Below are 21,519 nucleotides of genomic sequence, written 5' to 3'. Positions count from 1 at the left end.
CCCATTCTGTAAAAAAAAAAAAAAAAGAGTTGAACTCTTACTGCAAGCAGCGCGCCGCCCGGGGAAGGCTTTGCAGGCGCTGGTTTGGGCGCTGGGATTTAAGGAATCGTATTTGAGAGGGTGAAGACGTTGGAGAGGGAAAGTGGCATAAGCCTCGCTTTACAGACTAGAAAGCCAAGACCTCAAAGAACGACGGGACTTCTCTGCAGGCTCCGCGAAGAAATGCAAGGGCCTGATGCGGGCAAGGGCCGGAGGCGGGGCAGGTCCCCGGTCCCCGCTGCCCAGCAGCCGTCGGAAGTGCAGGGCAGCGGGGGCGGGGACCTGCAGGGCAGCGGGGGCGGGGACCGGCAGCGCCGCCGGATCTGCCGGGGCGCGGCCTTATGACGCGCCGTGACGTCTCCCCTGTCTGACGGCCCATTGGTTCTCCACTACCACCCTTCTCCCGGGCAGGGAAACTGGTCGCGGAGCCGGAATCGAAGTAGCCTTTGGGTTCGAGACGGCGGCGGCGTTTAAGGCAGAACGACCTGTTGCCAGTGGAGCTGGCCAGCTTCTCCATTCAGGCTCCAGCCCGAGTTGGAGAAAAACCCGGGATTCCGGTGGCCCATGGGAGGGCGCAGTCTCGGATCGCGAACTATCCGGCGCAGACCGAAATAGCCAAGCCTCTGAGGGCCACCGGAAACCCCGCCCCTAGGAGGAGTCGGGAAGCCTTGCCAGAGGTAGGAACCCAAAGGTACGGCTCCTGGGTTGGGGCCCGCCGGCCATGGCCACGCCCCCGGGGGCCGGTCCCGCCGCTCTTCGCTTCGCAGCCGCTGCCTGCTGGCAAGTCGTGCGCGGACGCTGCGTGGAGCATTTTCCGCGAGTATTGGAGTTTCTGCGATCCCTGCGCGCTGCTGCCCCCGGCTTGGTTCGGTACCGGCACCATGAACGCCTGTGTATGGGCCTAAAGGCCAAGGTATTGGAGTCAGTAGGACCCGGTAGAGGGGAAAGGGACGGGATGCGAGGACCTGTCCTGGGCCGACTGCTTGGGGGTGGAACCGGTTGGAAAAGGGCAGCTTGCCCAGACGTGGGGATTCTGAGCTCAGCACCCTTCACAGCTCGTGGTGGAGCTGATCCTGCAGGGCCGGCCTTGGGCCCAGGTTCTGAATGCCCTGCATCAACACTTCCCAGAGTCTGGACCTGCAGTGCGGGACCCCAAAGCCGTGAGTTGTTCCTGGAGCAAGCCCTACCCCCAGTTAACACGCGGTGCAACAAAGTTGCTCCTCCTCCCCGTCACTGGATTCTGGTGCCCCTAACTTGTTTGCCTTTCCTACCCTCAACAGACAAAGCAGGATCTGAGGAAGATCTCAGAGGCTCAGGAAACCTTTTGCCAGCAGGTGAAGCAGCTCTCAGAAGCCTCTGTTGATTTGGCTTCGAAGCTACAGGTGGGACTGGCTGCTTTGGAAGCTATGGTGTAGCTGTTCTCTCTAGTCCTCTTCTGACCTGCTTCTTTTCCTCCTGCAGGAACTTGAACAAGAGTACGGGGAACTTTTTCTGGCTGCCATGGAAAAGCTGTTTTTTGAATACCTGTATCAGCTGGAAAAAGCACTGCCTCCACTGCAGGCACAGCAGGTTTTGCTAGGGCAAAACACATAAGGGCAGAATGCTGGGGTGGGGGGTAGGGGGTGGAGTTCTATCAAGGCCTGTGGTCTTCATCCCTCTCTCCCTGCCCACAGCTTCAGGATGTGCTGAGTTGGATGCAGCCTGGAGTTTCTATCACTTCTTCTTATGTCTTGAGCCAATATGGTGTGGACATGGGGTGGCCACTTCCAGGTATCAGGACCATCTAGGACAACTAAGAATTTAGGGGTGGAGTGTTTAGCTTGTGACCTTTTGAGGCAGCCTATTGGAAGGGTTACATGGGCCTGAGGCGTAAGAAACCAGACTGAGTCCATGTGTTCCTATATTGCCTTTTTAAAGAGATTTCTTTTTCAGAGTGCTTTGCTACTGATTCAATGAACATGACAGAGCCCACGGAGCAGAGTCCTCAGCAACCAAGACCAGCACTCCACGACCCTCTGCCGAAAGCCCAGCCTGGCCCACACCTTCCTCAGGGTCCAGCCTCAAGGAAGCACCCAGAACCTTTGACTGGCCACCATTTCAATCTGGCCCCTCTAGGCCGGCGAAGAATCCAGTCCCAGTGGGCATCCACTAGCAGAGGCCATAAGGAGCGCCCCACAGTCATGCTGTTCCCCTTCAGGAATCTGGGTTCACCAACGCAGGTCATATCTAAGCCTGGGAACAGGGAAGAACATGGGACACACACAGCAGATCCAGCAGGTGCTGTGGGCACCAGAGCAGCCTCAACTGGCAAGTCTAGGAGTCCATCCAAGACCCTGGGAGGAAGGGCTCTGAAGGAGAACCCAATTGACTTGTCTGCCTCAGAGCAAAAGGAGTGAGTAGAACAGTTGCTTCTCCCTACTAGCAGCACATGCCCTGCCTGCTTTCCTTTCACCCTGTCTTGCTTGCTCCCACCCTAGGAACTGCTTGGATTGCCCCATGGAACCCCTGAGATTGTCATTATCGCCTCCTAGGGCCAGGAAGTCAGGTAGGTATCCTGAGTCAGGACCAGATCAGACAGCCTCCTCTCCTGGGGACTCTTGAGGTCCTGTGTTCACTGAGAAGAGTACTTGGACTCTGGTTTCCTCCCTGCAGTGCGTCCTCCATCTCTGTGCAGCTCTGACATTACTATAGGGGACCTGGTTTTGGACTCCGAGGAGGAGGAAGAAAATAGCCAGAGGGAAGGAAGGGTGAGTAGGAAGGAATGGAAAGCTGGGGAAGGGGATGGGCGGGCAGAACAAGACAGAAAGCCATATGATGCAGGATATGGAGGGCACAGGGCATGTTTCAATGATGATAGGATCTTCCTGCTCCCTTCTCCGCAGGACTCTCTGGAAAACTATGAGAAGACAAAGTTTGACACCCTGATCCCCACCTTCTGTGAATACCTCCCCACTTCTGGCTCCAGTGGTGTGTGTCCCTCTTCCTAACCAGACAGACAGTTCTAGACTGCTGTGATGAGACTGGAATGCCCACGGCACTCTGCCTGTCTCCTTCCTCCTCAGCTCTCACGCAGTTTAGGGGGAATAAAGTGGAAGTCCATGCTTGGGTTGCCTGACTATATTGCTGAAGTTACTTTGTAATATTTAATAATTAAATTTTGGATTTGTTAAAACACTGTCTTCGTTTGAGGGAGGGGAATTAAGGCTTCTATAAGGTCAGTGTAGGTCATTCCTTAGAAACAGAACCGGCCTCTCCAGGGCTGGAAGGGGATCCCTTTGCCATTTTACTTCCCTTGGAGAGTGTTGTTCAGACATGCCCAAAAGGGTTACCAGGGCTGAGAGCCTGGAAGAGAAATTTCCTTTTGCTATTCTGAAAATACTGTGTGTGTGGTCTGATGCCAGAATATACTTGTGAACTCTCACGCTGCCAGGTTACCTGGGGGTGGTGGCACTAGAATGGAGATGCTTCATGGGAAGGGCACTCACTGTCCTTGACTCCACTGGGTCAGTGCCAACTCCTCCACTTGCCCTGCAGCAGCACCCAGATGCCAGCCTTGTGCAGAAATCCCCAGAATCTCAAAGTCATTGGGACCTCTCTTTATTGAGGTATTTAAAATACATAAATACTTCTGAGCTTTGTAGATATTCAAAGATCTATTTAATGAATCTGATTAACAAAACATGATTCTAAAAGCCTACCTCTTCCAGACCAAGGCCATATAAAACACTTATGTATGAGTCAGTATCTTTTCCTTTTAATAATCTTCAGGATTCTGGGTCCCCAGATTCCCATTTGATTATCTTAACTTTATTTCTCAGCCTGCCTTCCTTGCTTCCTCCCCAGTGGGCGCCCTGGGCATTTTGCATGTGCAGATAAAGTACAGAATACTGCAGGAGCCCTCAGGAGATAGAGGATAGGAAACGACCAAGTAATAGCCCTAGTAGCTGGGATGGGAGAGGGGCCCACTGAGGAGCCCTGTGGTGGGTGCTGGCGCCCTGGGAGGGTAGAACTGCTCAGGTCTAGCTCTTGTCACTGAAGATCGGATTCACCTGCTGGGTGACACGGATGAAGGTAGTTCTCCGGCTCAGCTCCTTCAGCTTAGCTGCTCCCACGTAGGTACAGGTGGAGCGGATGCCTCCAAGAATGTCTCGGATAGTATGTTCCACATCCCCTTTAAAGGGCACCTCCACTGTCTTTCCCTCTGAGGCCCTTAGAAGAGGAAAAGCTTTCTTACCTTTTCTGTCTGGATTTCTTAAGCCCAATGACTCTTCCCCAATCTCTAGTATTTAGTCCCTGCTCATCACTTTTCTTCCAAGTTCTGCCACCACCTTACTCGGGAAGTCACGCTTTCCAAGAACCCTCAGCTTCTGGCCTCCACACCTACCTGTACTCAGCCACGCCCCCGGCATACTTCTTCATGGCCATTTCAGAACTCATGCCATAGAAGAGCTTGTACTTCCTGCCATCCCTCTCGATGAGCTCGCCACCTGACTCGCTGTGCCCAGCCAGCATGCCGCCCAGCATCACGAAGTCAGCCCCTGCCCCTGCCATCACCAAGAGGAGGGGAAAGAGATGAATCTGGCCCAGGTGCCAACATGGTCACCCTCAGAAGCAACTCACACAAAATTCCCAAGGCTGCCAATGATTCCGGCATCCTCCTGGTTTTGTTTCCCCAGCTGGCCCACAACCCAGTGCACAGGCCTACTCTGCCCTGGCTTCTGTTTCTCAGTGGACTTTGCAATAATTTAAAATAGAGCCTCTGGAGATACCCTGCCTGGCTTCTGCTCTCTCCTTTTTGCTGCTTTCGCCACCTTCTGGTCACCTCTTTTTGCTCTGCCCAGCCGGACAAGACTCACTTCAAGTGTCCCAAGAGCAAACAGTGTGAACAAGGATCACCTAGGAAGCTGGGAAAGTGCAGATCTGTAGCCCCACTCCCCAGAGCCAGATGGCATGGGCCCAGGGTGGGGCTCGGCATCTGCAGTGTCCCGCAGTCCAGGGGATGATGCAGATGGCCCTGGCCTATATTAGGAGAGTCCACATCAGAGTCTCAGGATTTCCCCTGCTGGTTTGCCCCAGATGACACCACAGGCTTCTGGGTCACTAGTCATATTATAAAAGAATCTGAACAGCTTTCTTAGACTTCCCTAGCCTGATCCTAGACCCTCAGAGGTGACTCATCCTCTTCTACAGGATCCTCCTTCTGTGCCCTCCTTACCGAAAGCCTTGGCCACATCCCCGGGACAGTTGCAGCCTCCATCCTGCAAAGTAAGGAGCACTGTGAAGAGAGAGCATGGATGCCCCAAGCCCTCTAGGAGGTCCCAGTGGCCCACCTCAAAGCTGACAGGAACCCAGGAGTCCTGATCCACCTCTACCAGAGCCTCCAGACCTAGCAGAGAACCCAGATGTCTGGCAGCCTCATACCCTACCCTGCTCTTGGCCTTACGGAAATGATGTGGCCTTTGAGGCCATGGGCAGCATCTGCACACTCCACCACTGCGCTCAGCTGTGGATACCCCACTCCGGTCTTCTTCCGGGTGGTACACACGGAGCCTGAGAAGAACGTGACAAGGATGAAAGGGAAGTTCTCCACAGGTGTCTGCCACTGAAGAGGTGGCCAGTGGCCCCCAGTGAACCAGCTTACCTGGTCCAATTCCCACTTTGATGATGTCAGCCCCAGAGAGAATCAGCTCTTCCACCATCTCTCCTGTTACCACATTCCCTGCCTGGGACAGAACCATCAAAACAGAGCATTCTTAGGGTCAGAAAGAGAGCCGATTGCGTGCTTCCAGCATTATTACAAAGAAGGGTACCTCGGTTCCCTCTATTTGGGGCCTCTGAGGGCTTTTAGACCAGTCACTTCAAAGGACCCTGCTTTCCAAGCTGAGGTAAGGGGGTGAGTGGCCAGTGTCACTGTTGTACTAGGGTAAAGCGGGGGTCCAACTGGAACAAGCTCACATCTGATTTACAGTAGATTTATCTCCCCCTCCCCTCCAAAAGACCCAAACACATCCTTTGCTTAAGCTGTTATGTCATGAAACCTCTCTGGCTTCAGGGAAAGGGGGAGGACATGGTCATGTTGGCTAAATACCCATCTACACAATTGTATTTGCTTTTGATGGACAGAACAGAGACACCCCTCAATGCTGCCAAGAAAGTGAGGCCTTGTCCTAACTCCCCTGAGCTTGTAAAAAAAAATAAAACAACATTTCATGCAACCCCTTCAATACGACTGCAGTATCTCTCCATACCTTTGGGCAGGTGTGTATGTACCAGAGGTATGTACGATGCAGAAATGTTCCATTGTGGTTTAGTGAGTGATGTCGGGCACTGGATTTACAAAGACTAGGTATCAAGGTTCGGAGAAGACAGCACTGGCCAGTACACCAACATTTAAAGCATGGAACCATGGATCATCACCCAGTGACATGATTAAGCGGACTAGGAAAGGCAGCAGAGGAGAAAGGAACTGGTGTAACAAAATGGTGTGGCGGGAAAGAGTGGAGGAAGGAGAGGAATGGACCCACTACAGGGTAATAGAGACATACCATGATGGTGTGTTCAGGGAAGCGCTTCCGCACATCCTTTACAAATTCAACAAAGTGTTCAGAGTAGCCATTGGCCACGTCCAGGCATATATATTTCACCTGGGGGATAGCATCCAGGATCTGTCCCAGCTGCTCAAAGTCAGCAGAGCTTGTGCCTGAGCTGGCAGCCAGATGCTGTGAGAGAAACAGGGCCATTAGCATGTAAGAAACGACCTGGTTGGTTAGCCAACAGGGGTGGGGAGGTAAGGGTTGGTCCCCAGGAAGCCAAACAAAGATTCCTGGAAGACTGGGCTGAGGAATGGATCAGGGGAGGACCAGTGTTACCTCAAGACAGTCAGGATTCTGGCTAGCAAACTCTTTCCACTGCTCGAGGCTGTAGTGTTTATGGACAGCAGTGAAGAGGGAGAACTGGGAGAAGAAAGAGCCATCAAAAAGGAGGGAACTTCGTTAAGAGTCTCTTTTTCTAAAAATAGACCTTTATATTATCCTATCTGAGGGACAAAAGGACTGAAGTCTGGAAAGAGCACCTGGAAGAAGTCAGTGGTTGAGCTCGAACCTCAGTTCCACCATTATTCTCTCTACAAATGCAGTCGGGCTTTTCCCCATAAGCTAGTACTTGCCCCACACTCCCACCAAAGTACTAAAGTCACCTGGATTGGATTTCACCAGCCAGCACGTACAGCGCTTCTGAGTTAAAAGGTGACAAGGACAAGCTGTTGGTGCAGTGGGACAAGCAGTAGACAAGAAACCATGAAGAAGCTGGACGGAGCCAGTGTCTGCCTGCATGGACTCAGCCCCTCCTCCTACGATAACCTAGTACGGAGCTAACCTACTTTCGGTATCTTCTGGTCCATTTGCCAGCAGTAATTCAGTGAGCCTAAATGCTCACAAAATTACAAGAGTTAAGGCCTTAAGGTTAACAGTCAATAAGGTGCTACCCTTTCTCCATCTCCGCTAAAGGACAAATTTTCTTGAGACATGGACCAACCTGAAAAGTCTATCTCATTCAGTCTATTTCAGTCAACCAAGTTCAAGGATATAATGACTCATCAGACTTGTATTTCCTAGCTCAACAAATTGCAAACAACATCCCAATACTTTGAGAAAGGCATTCAAAGGACACTTGTGAATGCTGGTGTTTGTGATTTAAAAGTGCAGACATGCAAATAAGACAGCACAAATCTTGCAACAGACGAGAGACCCAAGGGGGTCAAGCATCAGCCAGCAGTAAGGAAGTGCAAATGCTGTAATACTCAGAGATCATCATCAACACTACCTAGCTAACACTGGTACTGAACTGTGCTTTCTCAGCAACACTCTGCCATCAACATGCTAATAGAAAAAATCACTTTAGGAGGTCAGCAGACCTTGGAGATATACTGGTATAGGGTGGCATGATGAGCATATCCAATTACATACCAAGCTAGAGATCTAGAAAAAGATCCTTGCTTGCATCCAACCTTTTAATTATTACTGAGACTTGGCTGTATCTCTAAACTCTGATTTCTTCACACTCAGCAGTAATGAAAAGCCAGTCTCAACATAAAGCATCAACAGTCCCGGCAAGGTCCATACATTATAGGACATTTGTTAACACTGAAGTCAGATTCACCATTCCTTAACTCTATTGATGGACAGGCCAGGTGGACAACGGGCAACAGTGGGATTCCTAAGCAGTTGGTAAATGGCAATAGTAATACAGTACTAAAGCTGCATAACTATGAACCTCAGAGAAATGACAGCAGACATTCCACAAAGACTTACAGCAATCAAAAATAGAGAAAAGGAGATGAAGTCCTTAAGGCTGACAGAGCCACAAGCAGCAGCAGAATCCATCAACCAGGGCTGCCTGGATTAACCAGAAGAGTGCATATGTCCTCAGGATGCCCAAACTATCTACCTTCTCAGCTACAAATATAGAGGCAGGTAATATTACTGAAAGGAGCAGCAGCTTCCATTTTGAAAATAAGCAATAACCTGTATATAAGAAAAACACATTCCATTTTGGGCACATCCCAGAAATACCCAGGAACCTAGGACTTAAAGAAGAGGAAGATTAAAAACAAAAAAACAGGCAGGAAAGAAAATAAACTTCTTCTCTCTAGGATCTTCTAGTTAGGAATTTTTGAATGCTCAAACTATATCTAGTTTCTGGACTAAAACAGTGAATGCTGAGTATCCTAACAATAGTGTAAAGAGGGATGCAGGTGCCTGGAGAGGTGGGATAGGGAGGGTGGGAGGGAGGGAGACGCAAGAGGGAAGAGATATGGGAACATATGTATATGTATAACTGATTCACTTTGTTATAAAGCAGAAACTAACACACCATTGTAAAGCAATTATACTCCAATAAAAATGTAAAAAAAATATATAGGGAGATTTCACATTAAAAAAAAGGGATGCAGCTGATTTGGAGAGGGTGATCTGGGTGGTGGGAAAAGCTGGCAGATGTATAAACTGCTGGACAGGAGAAAAGGGAAAGTTCTGTTAAAGTGGGGGCAAAATTTAGCTTTAAATCTCATTAACTCAGATGGCCCTTTAAAGTTATCAGATAAAGGGGCCTTAGTACTACTGCAGAAAACAGAAATTGAGCATCCTGTTAACTGCCAGACTGTTAACTGCCAGAGTTGACCTGGGATGGGGGTGGGGATGCAGATACCTCTGCAGTCAGCCCACAAAACTGGACACCATGAGGAAAGGGGTATGAGGGAAGTCCTACCTTACAGAGAACCTTGGCCATCTCAAAAGTGCCTACGGTATCCATATTGGCTGCAATGATGGGGATCCCAGTGTACATCTGCTTTGAGTTCCGAAATGAAAAGGATCTTGTGAGATCCACCTGCAGATATGAACAGGAAACTAAGCATTTCATTTATCCAAAAGACAAGTATTGCAGCAGGGCAAAAGCCAGGAATCTTTCCCAGTCCTGGCCCTCCAGGAGCTTGGGATCAAGAAAGAGCAACTAGAGAAGCAGGCTCACCTCACTTCGAGACTTAAGGGTACTGCGTTTGGGCCTCAACAGGACATCCTTGAAGTCCAGTTTGACGTCGTTGTCGATGTGAGGCATGGCAGACACCTCAGGGTAGCAGCGAATCTGAGGGCTGGAAGGTAGGAAAAGTCAGGAGGCGGTAGCTGAGCCAATTTTCCCTTAGAACTTAATGTTCTGTTAGGGCTGGCGGCAGGGCTCATCTCTCTCCTCGCTTAAATTATGGAAGGTCAGGGCATTGATCGATGCGTAGTCCCTGAAGACCGTCACCTCAGACCCGTGTGGTTTCACTTACTCTCGGTGTCTTCAACCCAGGTACTATTCGTTGGGGAGAAGAATTGGGGTGGAGTCGTGAATGATCCTAAATGGTGCGTTCCTTACCCCACTACTCTTCTTTCTCCCGCCCCTGCAAAGAGCAGTTGGGGATAAGAGGCAGATTTGGGAGTGAGGAGTGGTGGGATCCCATAACCAGCTTCCGGAATAGGGGTACTCACTTCTTGTCGCCGTGGCCAGGTGGCAGTTGACCGAAGCCCCTCTTGATTAGCCACTAACCTCGCACAGCCCCGCTGAGCCTCGTGGGCAGTGCTAACAGGTTCCGCCGGAGAGAAAGAGTAACCGAGGAATTCCAGCTTCGGTGCTGGAGGCCTTCTGGGTAACAGAGTTCACACACTGAGGATGCCGCTGGATCTGAGGGGCAGGGAACTATAACTCCCAGGGCGGCACGCGCGGAGTTGCCCCCTGGCATGATGGGAGGAGTAGTTCGTTCCGCCCCCGCTTTATACTAGCCCCGGCTCGCTAGGGACTCTCAGAATTGCAGAGGCGTCATCTCTGCTGTAACTAGGCTGGCCGCCTCCTTTCCTTCTTTTTTTTTTTTTTTTACGACGCCACAGAAACGAAACGCGGAGGCGTTCCTGAGCCTTTCCGGAACCCCGTGGAAAGAAGCGGGGGGAGCGGGGGGGGGGGTGGAGCCAGGCAGTGACCCGGAAGCAGAAGTGACTCCCACAGGCTGAGTGCTGGGGAGCTGCAGCGGTGATCGCAGCGGTAGAAGCAGCAATTTGTGTGCAGCCCCAAACTGGGAAGAAGATGCTAATTAAAGTGAAGGTGGGAGCACTTCCAGACTTGCCAAGACGCAGTGGTACTGGGCTGGCCGCTGTGCCTTAAGGGAGAAGCCGGGAAGGAAAACCACGCCTTTCCCGAGCCTGGAGGGGGCTGACAGCCTCGGGGCTCCGCGCGAGGGATGATGGGATGTAGGGGGGGTTGCCCAGAAGGGCTTCGAGAGCAGGGGCTGGCCCAGCCAGACGACCCCGGGATCTGTGCTGTGCCTGCTTTCATGCCGGGACCGTTCCTTGGCCCAGAAGGAGGCCGCCTTTGTCCGGGGTCTCGCTGTGTTCGAACCCCCGCGGTCATAGAGAAGGCCTAGCAGCATCTTGGCCACCCCCCTCTCTCGGATTCTTGGAATAAGCTCTGTTCTCCATCGTTGATGCCCAAGTTACCTGCTTCTCCCAGCCCCTGACGTAGGCTACTCCGAGTACAGCACAAAAACGTTAGCCTAGGGAACCGGGGCCTCCCAGGAACTAGACTGTGAGCTTTTGCTAGTTGTCGCCAAGGTGTAGTATCTCAGCCGGCCTTCAGGAAACAAAGCTGGGAGCGTGTTCAGTTAGCACCTGCGTTTCTGAGCCAGCATCCTGGACCAGCCTCACTTCCTTGACTGAGGCAGGTTAGTTATCAGTGCCCTAGTTCTTGGTACTAGCAGTGTTTCCTTCATCTCCATCCTGCCTCCCGTGGTTCTTCACCAATTTCCAACCCTCATTAGTCCTATCTGCTATTTCCTACTTTGTGCCTTAAGAGGGAGGGACAAAAACTAGCGATTGATGCAGTGCAACGTTAATTTAGCTTTTTTTTTTTTTAAACTGCTAAGGAAGTCTGTCGTTATTTCATCAGCTCCTTGGTGTATTTATCATGCATAATAGCCATTAACCTCTTCAGTCCTTCTGAACCACCATCTTAGCTAAGGATTGAGGCCAAGCAGCATGTTGAAGGTCATTGTTTTTCAAATTTTGAGTAATGACCTATAAAATAGTCACTAGTGGTAAAATCAGTTTAATAAGTCCGTGGGTCACAAGCAACAAGAAAAAGAAAAAAATAGAAATATCAGGGTATACTTCTGGGTAAGAGGATTGTTTGTGAAATTTTGGTTTTTATTTTGTATGTATATTACATGCATGGATGTGATATTAGTTCATATGTATTTCTTAGTGTGGGTCACTGTCCAAAAAGTCTTGAGAAACATTAGCAAGTGAACGCTTATGTCATTTCAATACATACGGATCCTCAGTTTCTCTTAGTCCTCCCTTAGTCCAAAGAAGAGGTTATTACTATACTTTTGTTCAATGTTTTGTAAACCTTTTTTTAAATCTCAACCTACACAAAAAAATTTTATCTCATGGTCCCATACAAACACAAAATAACTGTGTGTGATATGCTCTGGTATTTTGAATTCTATTCCAAGTTGATTTCATAATCCACTGATGGGTTGAGACCTGCAGTTTAAGAAAATACTGTATTCTAGATGGCCTTCTCAACTTAAAAATGTGTAAGAATCACCTGGGGATCTTGGTAAAATGCTGATTCTAATTCAGTGGTCTGGGATGGAACCCGAGATTCTGCATTTCTAACATCCTGCCTTTCTGCTTGTCTGAGGAGTATGCAAGGTTCTACTTTCTTTGAATCCATTTTTATTTAGTACTTCTCTAAAACTGTCAGGCTCCTTTCCCAAAACACTTTCCTTTCCACCTTCAAATAGGTTTCTCTGTCCATCTTTCTCTTTCTTTTTTGTATGTTAAATACATTTTTGTATGTTAAATAAATAAAGCAGTTAGTTAGCTGTGAACTACTATACAGATGATAGGGTTTTTAGCAGGGTTCCTTTGTGAATTATTCATTCTTCCACTGTCGTTCTCCACGTAGGTAACTTATTCCATATCTCTTTTTGCAATCTTTTACAAGTGAATCCCTTGTCGACTGAAGGAAAAACACACAACATGAGAGCTGTGAGTTCAGTTTTATTTGGGGACTTACTGAGGACCTTAGCCCAGGAGACAGCCTCTTAGATAGCACTGAGGAACTGCTCCAAAGGAAAGTGGGGGAGGTCAGCATGTATGTGATTTTGGCAAAGGGTAATCAAGCACACATCTCGGTAGAAGGTTGCTGCTAGTCAGGAGGAACTGATATCTTAGGTAATGGTTTTAGTGCTTTTCTAAGTATGGGAAGATGCAAGAATTTGGGTTCATAGAATTTTCTCCTGAAAATATCTAACTATCTAAAGGCCTGTTCTATTAAGTTTCCCAGAGCACATTCCTGATGTGCCTCATTCCTGGCCTCCACCTTGAACTCTTTTCAGGCTGGGTTGAAGGTCAGCGACTGCAGTGGCTAATGACTTAATTCTTGTAGAACCAGGAGGCAAGTGACATCCTTTAGTTGGCACACTTGTGATTTAAAACTTCTCTTGATACCTCATCTCTGTGTTTCTAAAATTAGATACATCATCTTCTGTCTTAAGCCATCTTCCCAATACTCATCTCATATATTGATCCCATCAATCTACCAGTTACCTGGAACCCAGTTCTTTAAAATCATTGTTCTCTTATAGAACCTAATTTTTCTTTTGATACATCTTTCTGTTGATTTTCTTTCCATTCCCATTACCCTTGTTCTCGTCTGGGGTCTCATTAACTTATATCTTTATTTCTCTGTGATACCTCCAGAGAAATACCTCTTGTTGGGATACCTCCAAGATTTTCCTACTGCCATTCCCCTCTAAAGTTTAGAGTTTAGGGACTTCCCTGGTGGTCCAATGGTTAAGACTTCATCTTCCAGTGTAGGGGTTGTGGGTTCGATCCCAAAACATAAAACAGAAACAATATTGTAACAAATTCAATAAAGACTTTAAAAAATGGTCCACATCAGGGCTTCCCTGGTGGCGCAGTGGTTGAGAGTCCGCCTGCCGATGCAGGGGACACGGGTTCGTGCCCCCATCCCGGAGGATCCCACGTGCCGCGGAGCGGCTGGGCCCGCGAGCCATGGCCGCGGAGCCTGTGTGTCCGGAGCCTGTGCTCCGCAACGGGAGAGGCCGCAGCAGTGAGAGGCCCGCGTACAGCAAAAAAAAAAAAAGGTCCACATCAAAAAATTCTTAAAAAAAAATAACGTGTATATATTTTTATTTATTTATTTTTATTTTGCGGTATGCAGGCCTCTCACTGCCGTGGCCTCTCCCGTTGTGGAGCACAGGCTCCGGACGCGCAGGCTCAGCGGCCATGGCTCACGGGCCCAGCCGCTCCGTGGCATGTGGGATCCTCCCGGACCAGGGCACGAACCCGTGTCCCCTGCATCGGCAGGTGGGCTCTCAACCACTGCGCCACCAGGGAAGCCCAGTATATGTATTTTTTAAAAATAATAATAAAGTTTAGCATCTATACCAAAATATGGTGTACAAAATCATAGTGTACAGGTCTTCTTTAACCTTCTTTTTCATCATATTATTCCCTAACCTCAGATCCTGCATTGATTCCTCTTAGCAAATTACTTTGGGCACCTGTCTTTACTATCTAAGCCCCAGTTTTCTCATTCATGCTCTTTTAAACATAAAATAAAACACAAGACTCTTAAGGGTTAAGTTCAAGGAGTTTTTAACAACAGTATACCCCCATGTAGCCACAGATCTAGAACATTTTCACCCCTGCCCTCTGAAAGTTCCATAGGTTAGTTTTGCTTGTTTTAGAATTTCATATAATGGAATTATAGAATATATAATTTTTGTGTTTGGCTTCTTTCACTCAGCATGTGTCTATTGTGTCTGTAGCTCCTTCTCATTACTTAGCAATACTACATTAGATGACTATATCACTATTTGTTTATCCATTCTCCTGTTGATGGACGTTTGGGTTATTTCCAGTTTCTGGCTATTATGAAGAAGGCTTCTAATAGCCAGAAATGATGATATGAACATTGTCTTTTTGTGGACTTATGTTTTCATGTCCTTTGGATAAATACCTAGGAATGGAATTACTGGGTCATGTATAACTTTAAAAGATGCTGCCAAGGGCTTCCCTGGTGGCGCAGTGGTTGAGAGTCCGCCTGCCGATGCAGGGGACGCGGGTTCGTGCCCCGGTCCGGGAGGATCCCACATGCCGCGGAGCGGCTGGGCCCTTGAGCCATGGCCGCTGAGCCTGCGCGTCCGGAGCCTGTGCTCTGCAGCGGGAGAGGCCGCAGCAGTGAGAGGCCCGCGTACTGAAGAAAAAAAAAAAAAAGATGCTGCCAAACAGATCTCCAAAGTATGGCACCATTTTACATCCCTACCTGCAATGAGTGAGCATTCCAGCTGCTCTGCACCCATCTTTATTATAGCTATTTTAGTGGGTGTGAAATGTTATCTCAGTCAGGTTTAAATTAATCATTGTTGATTTTCCCTCACCACAGCACTTTGTCACTGCCCCTTGTATTTTGGACGATAACATTCAGTATGGCATTTCTTGTATATTGGTTTGTTCTGTTAATTGTATGTCTCAGTGTCTCTTGGTTGTAAATCTTCACTTGAAAGAGATTGTTGGCAAGGGCTGGGTCACTTACTTTCTTTTATATCCCCTACAGTGCTTACAGCAGAATGTCAGGCTTAGGTTCATCATAGACTAGTTGAATAGCATTGAATGTATTCCCAGGTCACAATGACCAGATTTGAGGGAAGAAATCCAGTATGACATGGTCTTTTAAAATATCTTTTAGGGCTTCCCTGGTGGCGCAGTGGTTGAGAGTCTGCCTGCCGATGCAGGGGACATGGGTTCGTGCCCCGATCTGTGAGGATCCCACATGCTGCGGAGCGGCTGGGCCTGTGAGCCATGGTCGCTGAGCCTGTGTGTCCGAAGCCTGTGCTCCACAACGGGAGAGGCCACAACAGTGAAAGGCCCACGTACCACAAAAAATAAAATAAAATAAAATATCTTTTAAAATTGAAATCAAGAATATCTTTTAAAATTGTTCAGTTTTAAATGATTTTAATTATGACAATTTCAAACATATACAACAGCAGAGAGAAGGAATAATGCACCCTATATGAAGCTTCAAAAATGATTATCTCATGGCCAATCTTATTTATACTCACCAACTTTCCTTACCTTATGTTTTAAGGAGCAAGTCCCAGATAGCGTAGCGTATATTATTTGTGTATATTTCGGTATTTATCTGTAAAAAAGAACTTTTTTTACTAACATAACCATAATTATTACATCTAAAAAATCAACAGTGATTTCACAGTATCATTGTCTCATTTGTTTTTTACAATTTGTTTGAATCTGGATCCAACTAAGATTCATACATTGTAGTTGGTTGATAAGTATTTTAGGCCTCTTTAAACCTGTAATTCCCCATTTCCCCCATTTTTTTCTTGTTGAATAATCTAGGTGGTTGGTCCCATAGAGTTTCCTATAGTTTGGATTTTGCTGATTACATCCCCATGCTGTCTTTTAATATATTCTTCTTTCCTCTGTATTTCCTGTCAATTGGTAATAAGATGTAGAGGCTTGATTAGTCCTTTTTGTCTGTTCATGTGTGAGAATAATTCATAGGTGGTATTGTGACATATATTTCTGTCAGGTTGTTTTGCTTTCTGCGATGTTAGTCATTGCCTAAATCCATTATTTCATTGGAGGTTACAAAATGGGGATATTCTGATTTTACTGTTGCTTCCTACATTAGCTGAGATGCTTGAGCAGTGTCCAGTACAGTGGCCATTAGCCCACGTGCACTATTGACCACTGGAAATGTGGCTATTGAGACTGAGCAATTCAATTATTTTATTTGTATTTAATTTTACTTAAGTTAATATAAGAACTGAAACTTTATTCAGTAGTTGGAAAACCTTTTAACTTGTTTGGAACAAGTTGGGAATATAAACGTACTTTTTCAACTGTAAATTGTGAAATTTAAATACAGATCAAGTATTTCAGATGATAACTTACCATCTGAATTGAGGTGTGCTGTCAGTGTGAAATGCACACAGAATTTTGAAGATTTGGTTAGAAAAAAAAGAATGTAAAATATATTAATAATTTGAATATATTGGGTTTCAGAATATTAAAATTAATTTCACCTTTTAAAAGTGTGGCTACTAGAATATTTAATATTGTATATGTGGCTTTCACTAAGTTTCTATCTCTAGTGGACAGTGCTGCTTTACAGAATGGTTTCCTTATATTCTCATCAGGACATTGTTTTAAAATTTTTTTCTCATCCCAATGTATTCATGGTATTAAAAAATGGAAAGTACAAAAAAGCACAAAGAAAATAATTTAAATCACCCATAATCTCACAACTCAAGATAAAAGCACTGTTGTCTACATCCTTCCAAACTTTTTTGAAAGCATATAAATACATGTGTGTGTGTGTTTATTTATTTAGTTACAAAATAAGAATTATACTGTAAGTCTAAACATTGTTTGAGAATTGTGTGATTTTCCCCCTGTGTTTGTACCATAATTTATTTAACCCTCAATTGTGTGATATTTAGATTGTGTTTCTAGTTTTTCAGTTTCAAAAAGTTGCAATTCATTGTCATAGGTATATTTTTGGACAGAGGATTATTTTCCCAGAAGTGTTATTGCTGGGACACCATATGCCAGATTGCTCTCTGAATACATTCATAGACTTCTATAGTCGATCTCAGAAACAAAGGACCAGTGCTAGAGTTTTAGATTTTATAAACCAATAATTTTTTTCAAATGTCATAAAACCCAAGCATCTGACTCTTGGGAGGGCAGTTCTAGGCTCTCTGTTAGAGTCTTTTGTACTCTTTAAAAATTGTTAATATTGGGCTTCCCTGGTGGCGCAGTGGTTGAGAGTCCGCCTGGCGATGCAGGGGACACGGGTTCGTGCCCCGGTCCGGGAGGATCCCACGTGCCGCGGAGCGGCTGGGCCCGTGAGCCATGGTCGCTGAGCCTGTGCGTCTGGAGCCTGTGCTCCACAACGTGAGAGGCCCGCGTACAGCAAAAAAAAAAAAAAAAAAAAAAAAAAAAAATTGTTATTATTAAATCAGAATGAATATTTATTAATATTCATATGATAAAGGAATATATTTTTATTAGATATTTTATTAGATAGTACAGATAAAGGGAGAGTTAGCTTTGGTCTCCCCAATCCTACTCCCCTTCTCAAGGATAATCATAATTTTAGGAGATAGGTATACTTTTACTCCTTTCTTCTATGCATGTATGTATGTATATATTTACATATAGAAAATGATACATAATCATACATTCTCTAGATCTTTCCATGTTAGTGTACAAACTGTCGCATAATAAATATATCATGCTATGGGTGTACCATAGTTTAATAGTTTTCCTATTAATAGGCATTAGGCTGTTTCTTGTGTTTTGCTTTTATGAAAGGTGTTGCAGTAAACCTCACATGTTCCTCTTTGAATACGTACTCAAATTTCAAGTTTTTCCTTTAGGTTAGTTATCTAGAAATAGAATTGTCTGGTTAAAGAGTCTTTGCATTTAAAGTATTATGATCAATAAATTGAGATAATTTGTGGACAACATGGAATTGCATACTTTTCATTTTGTCAGGAAGGAGCCTAAAAAAATACCATATATTGTCACTGTCATTCATAAAAGGACATTTTAACACCTGAAAACATTTAGTTTCATGAAAATCTCATTGTTGTCATTATTTTTCTCATTTTACCATAGACTATTGAAAATTTTCAAACAGACCAGCTTGAGTTGGGGTGGAAACTTGAAAATTACTGTTGTAATTTATTCTTTTGCATCCAAACAGGTCAATCCAAAGGAGTTACTCCTGCATTTTTTGAAATATCCTTAGTAGTGAACCATTCTCACGGTTGAGAAATTAGATCCTAAGTACTTTCTTCATGCTGGTCTTTGTGAATACCATAAGTAGGAGCCATATATTATTTTGTGAGTCCACCACAGGAGTGTACATTGGTTCTCAATACTAGATCAGCCAGACTTGGGCAGTACTGAGTACAGAGCTGAAAGCTCAGGTTCTGGGGCCAGAGAGTTTGTGTTTGGATTCATACTCTCCTTTTGACTTCATAGGCATGCTTTTTAACCTGTCCAAACCCCATTTTCCTCAACTATAAATGGTGATAGTAATAGTACATATCTCATAAGTACTTGCAAGGATTAAATGTATTGATGCATGTAAGACACTCAGCGTAGTTTCTAACTCTTGGAAAGTGTTCAGTAAATGTTGGCTGTGATCATAACGATCATCAGTGTATTTAGCTGTTCCACCAATATTTATTGACTGCTTCTATGTCAAACACTGTGCTTTGTGCTTAAATTAGGAAGACTGAACAGTCTCTGTCCTTTAGGGAGCTGGAGTATAAATTGCAGAGTTTGACACTTAAACAACTAGCTGTAATGTCTCCTAAAGTATACTGGGGACAAGTCATCAATCTTAAAGTGTCCCTTCAAGGTTTGCAAAAGAGCGGAAGAGGGCATGGCAACAAGAAAAACAGTAGAAGCAAGGAAAATGCCCCTAAATTATGGATTACTGTAGACTGGTGCAGATGGAGTTTGAAGAGCAAGGATAGATGGGAGATTAGATTGGATGAAGCACATTTATAAGTGTACAATGAGTATAATTATTGTGTTTGGATATCAGCAGCCCTTTGCCTATAGAAGAAGTCAAGAAGACCAGAGCTGCAATTTAGGATTTAGGTGGAAGTCTGGAGAAGATATGGGAGAATAGAATGTTGAATTCTAGTATTACTTAAAAAGTTGGTCAGGGATTTCCCTGGTGGTGCAGTGGTTAAGACTCTGCGCTCCCAATGCAGGGGACCTGGGTTCAATCCCTGGTCAGGGAACTAGATCCCACGTGCATGCTGCAACTAAGGGTTTGCATGCCACAACTAAGGAGCCCTCGAGCCACAACTAAGGAGCCCTTCTGCCACAACTAAGACCCGGCACAACCAAATAAATAAATAAATAAATATTAAAAAAAAAAAAAAGTTGGTCAGAGGTGATCTCCAGTGTCCTTGAGAATTCTTTGAGTTATATGAATGTTAATTTCTAGCATTGGTACATAAGACAAGGTCCTTCTCAAAGGAATACTTTCCTTAGGACAATTCTCATTGCTGTCTTATCGAAAGGAGTTATGGTATTCTCTTGGATTCTAGCGGAATGGGAGGTGAGATGACCTGTGAGATTAAAAGGGTCAAATGGTTTACAGAATCTTCCCCTATCAAAGTTGTTCACAGCCTAAAAATGTCTGAAATTGGGTGTGGTCAAAATGTCTGACACTTCAAATCAGCTTTGAGAATGTGCATTTCTCAGAAGGTAGTAGATCCCCCAAGACTAGGCCAGGATGTTTTACCTAGGAGACAAATTGTATATTGGGCTATAGGATTCATGAAACCCTTGCCTGTTTCAGACGCTGACCGGAAAGGAGATTGAGATTGACATTGAACCCACAGACAAGGTAATGTACGCCCAATACCTCTCCATGCCTATCTCCCTACATGTACACTTGCTTGGGTATGCTGATGAACTAAGTCCTTCCACTCTCATACTCTCTGCATAGCTCTTGTTCTTTCCCGTTCCACGGTCCTTCCCCCTGAGCAACCCCTGACTACTTGTACCCCTAAAGGTGGAGCGAATCAAGGAGCGTGTGGAGGAGAAAGAAGGAATCCCCCCACAGCAGCAGCGGCTCATCTACAGTGGTAAACAGATGTAAGTTTGGAATGGGAATGAGGGCGTGGCCATCTTATGTGAAGATGAAGATGCAAGTACTGGAGGTGGAGCAGGTCTGCCTCTTTTTTGTTGTCTCAGACCCTTTGGCAATTTGATGAAGGCTATGAACCCCTTCTCAGAATTAGATTTTTGCAGACATAAAATAAAATGCGTGGAATTACAAAAGAAACTAATGGGATCGAAATACAGTTATCACACTAGTAAAAAAGCAAGTTTGTGATATATGTACTTCAGTAAGGTCTAATGATGGATATAATAACTACTATAATTTTAAAAGATTTTCAAGATACCTACAAACAGTTGTGAAATGATAGGAAACTATCTAATTTTTGTTGTTAACAGGTTACCCATATTGCTAATAATACCCCTGTGGGTTTTTTGCCTGTGTTCAAAACTGAAAGGAATGTCAGATTTCAGTTAGGGGTTAGTAAAAATATAAAGATGTAATTTTTTTCTCATCTGCATTCATAGATCCCCAGACAGATCCATGAAACCCAGGTTAAGAACCTTGCTCTAGATGGTATTTCTAATACCTTTTTTCTTTTTTTTTTTTTTTTGCCTCTTCTTGCAGGAATGATGAGAAGACAGCAGCTGATTACAAGATACTAGGTGGTTCAGTCCTCCACCTGGTATTGGCTCTGAGAGGAGGAGGTGGTCTTAGGCAGTGATGGACCCCCCCCCCGCCTCCATTTCACCTCCTTGCCCTGTCGCTCATTATGAGGAATCATGTATACTCTCACACTGTGGGACACCAGAGCCACTGCCCCCTCTCCTGGATGCCCAGTCTTGTGTGTCTGTTGGTGGGAGACTGTGAGGACCCCAGGATGCAGTGTTCCTGGCCCAAAGGGCCCTTGCTGGCTATTGGGTTTTAGTTTGCAGTCCTGTGTGCTTCCCTCTGTTAATGGCTATGTCCCTGGTTGTCAATAAAATATTTCCTGGCCTCCTGGAATCTTTCTTCTATTGCACAAACGTGACTGAAATCAAAATGGGCCAATGCACACTCAGTTACACCAGGCTGAAGGAGTAGGACAGTGTAAGAGAATGTGCCCTTAGAGGGGTTCTCAGACTCTTAAGAGTCTACACTCAGTGGTGTGCTGGAGCCAGGTCTTAACCCGCTCCAGAGCTAATTGTTGGCATCTTTCCTAACCCCATATTAAGTGACTTCATGTTGGTAGCTTGA

General features: G+C 45.8%; 3 protein-coding genes across 4 annotated transcripts; 2 read left to right on the top strand and 1 right to left on the bottom strand.

Annotated features, from left to right (window-relative positions):
• The first annotated feature begins 414 nt into the window (after positions 1–414).
• TINF2 (TERF1 interacting nuclear factor 2) lies at positions 415–3,211 on the top strand. Its single transcript, XM_082619444.1, has 9 exons — positions 415–952; positions 1,095–1,199; positions 1,320–1,421; positions 1,501–1,608; positions 1,713–1,809; positions 1,972–2,431; positions 2,517–2,584; positions 2,692–2,786; positions 2,922–3,211. The coding sequence occupies exons 1-9, from the start codon at positions 761–763 to the stop codon at positions 3,024–3,026; spliced, it is 1,332 nt and encodes a 443-aa protein (XP_082475570.1). The 5' UTR covers positions 415–760; the 3' UTR covers positions 3,027–3,211.
• Positions 2,159–10,402, bottom strand: GMPR2 (guanosine monophosphate reductase 2). 2 transcript variants are annotated; one of them, XM_082619446.1, is made up of 11 exons: positions 10,065–10,402; positions 9,565–9,685; positions 9,304–9,423; positions 6,909–6,992; positions 6,585–6,758; positions 5,681–5,762; positions 5,483–5,589; positions 5,255–5,297; positions 4,424–4,583; positions 4,089–4,248; positions 2,159–2,271 (listed from the first exon to the last, which is right to left on the bottom strand). In XM_082619446.1, the coding sequence occupies exons 2-11, from the start codon at positions 9,649–9,651 to the stop codon at positions 2,266–2,268; spliced, it is 1,023 nt and encodes a 340-aa protein (XP_082475572.1). In that variant the 5' UTR covers positions 9,652–9,685; positions 10,065–10,402; the 3' UTR covers positions 2,159–2,265. The 2 variants fall into 2 exon arrangements, with proteins under 2 accessions (XP_082475572.1, XP_082475571.1); XM_082619445.1 differs by lacking the exon at positions 2,159–2,271 and having other exon boundaries at positions 3,620–4,248; positions 10,065–10,399.
• A 141-nt stretch (positions 10,403–10,543) lies between these two features.
• NEDD8 (NEDD8 ubiquitin like modifier) lies at positions 10,544–21,279 on the top strand. The gene is made up of 4 exons (XM_082619217.1): positions 10,544–10,671; positions 20,020–20,067; positions 20,236–20,318; positions 20,911–21,279. Exons 1-4 carry the CDS (start codon positions 10,654–10,656, stop codon positions 21,005–21,007), a joined length of 246 nt encoding a protein of 81 aa, XP_082475343.1. The 5' UTR covers positions 10,544–10,653; the 3' UTR covers positions 21,008–21,279.
• The last annotated feature ends 240 nt before the right edge of the window (positions 21,280–21,519 follow it).

The sequence above is a fragment of the Mesoplodon mirus genome (genome assembly GCF_964341445.2).
Source record: "Mesoplodon mirus genome assembly, chromosome: 4".
Classification (NCBI taxonomy): Eukaryota; Metazoa; Chordata; class Mammalia; order Artiodactyla; family Ziphiidae; genus Mesoplodon; species Mesoplodon mirus.
Note: the sequence above shows the minus strand (reverse complement) of the source record. Positions and strands in the feature narration are given on the sequence as shown.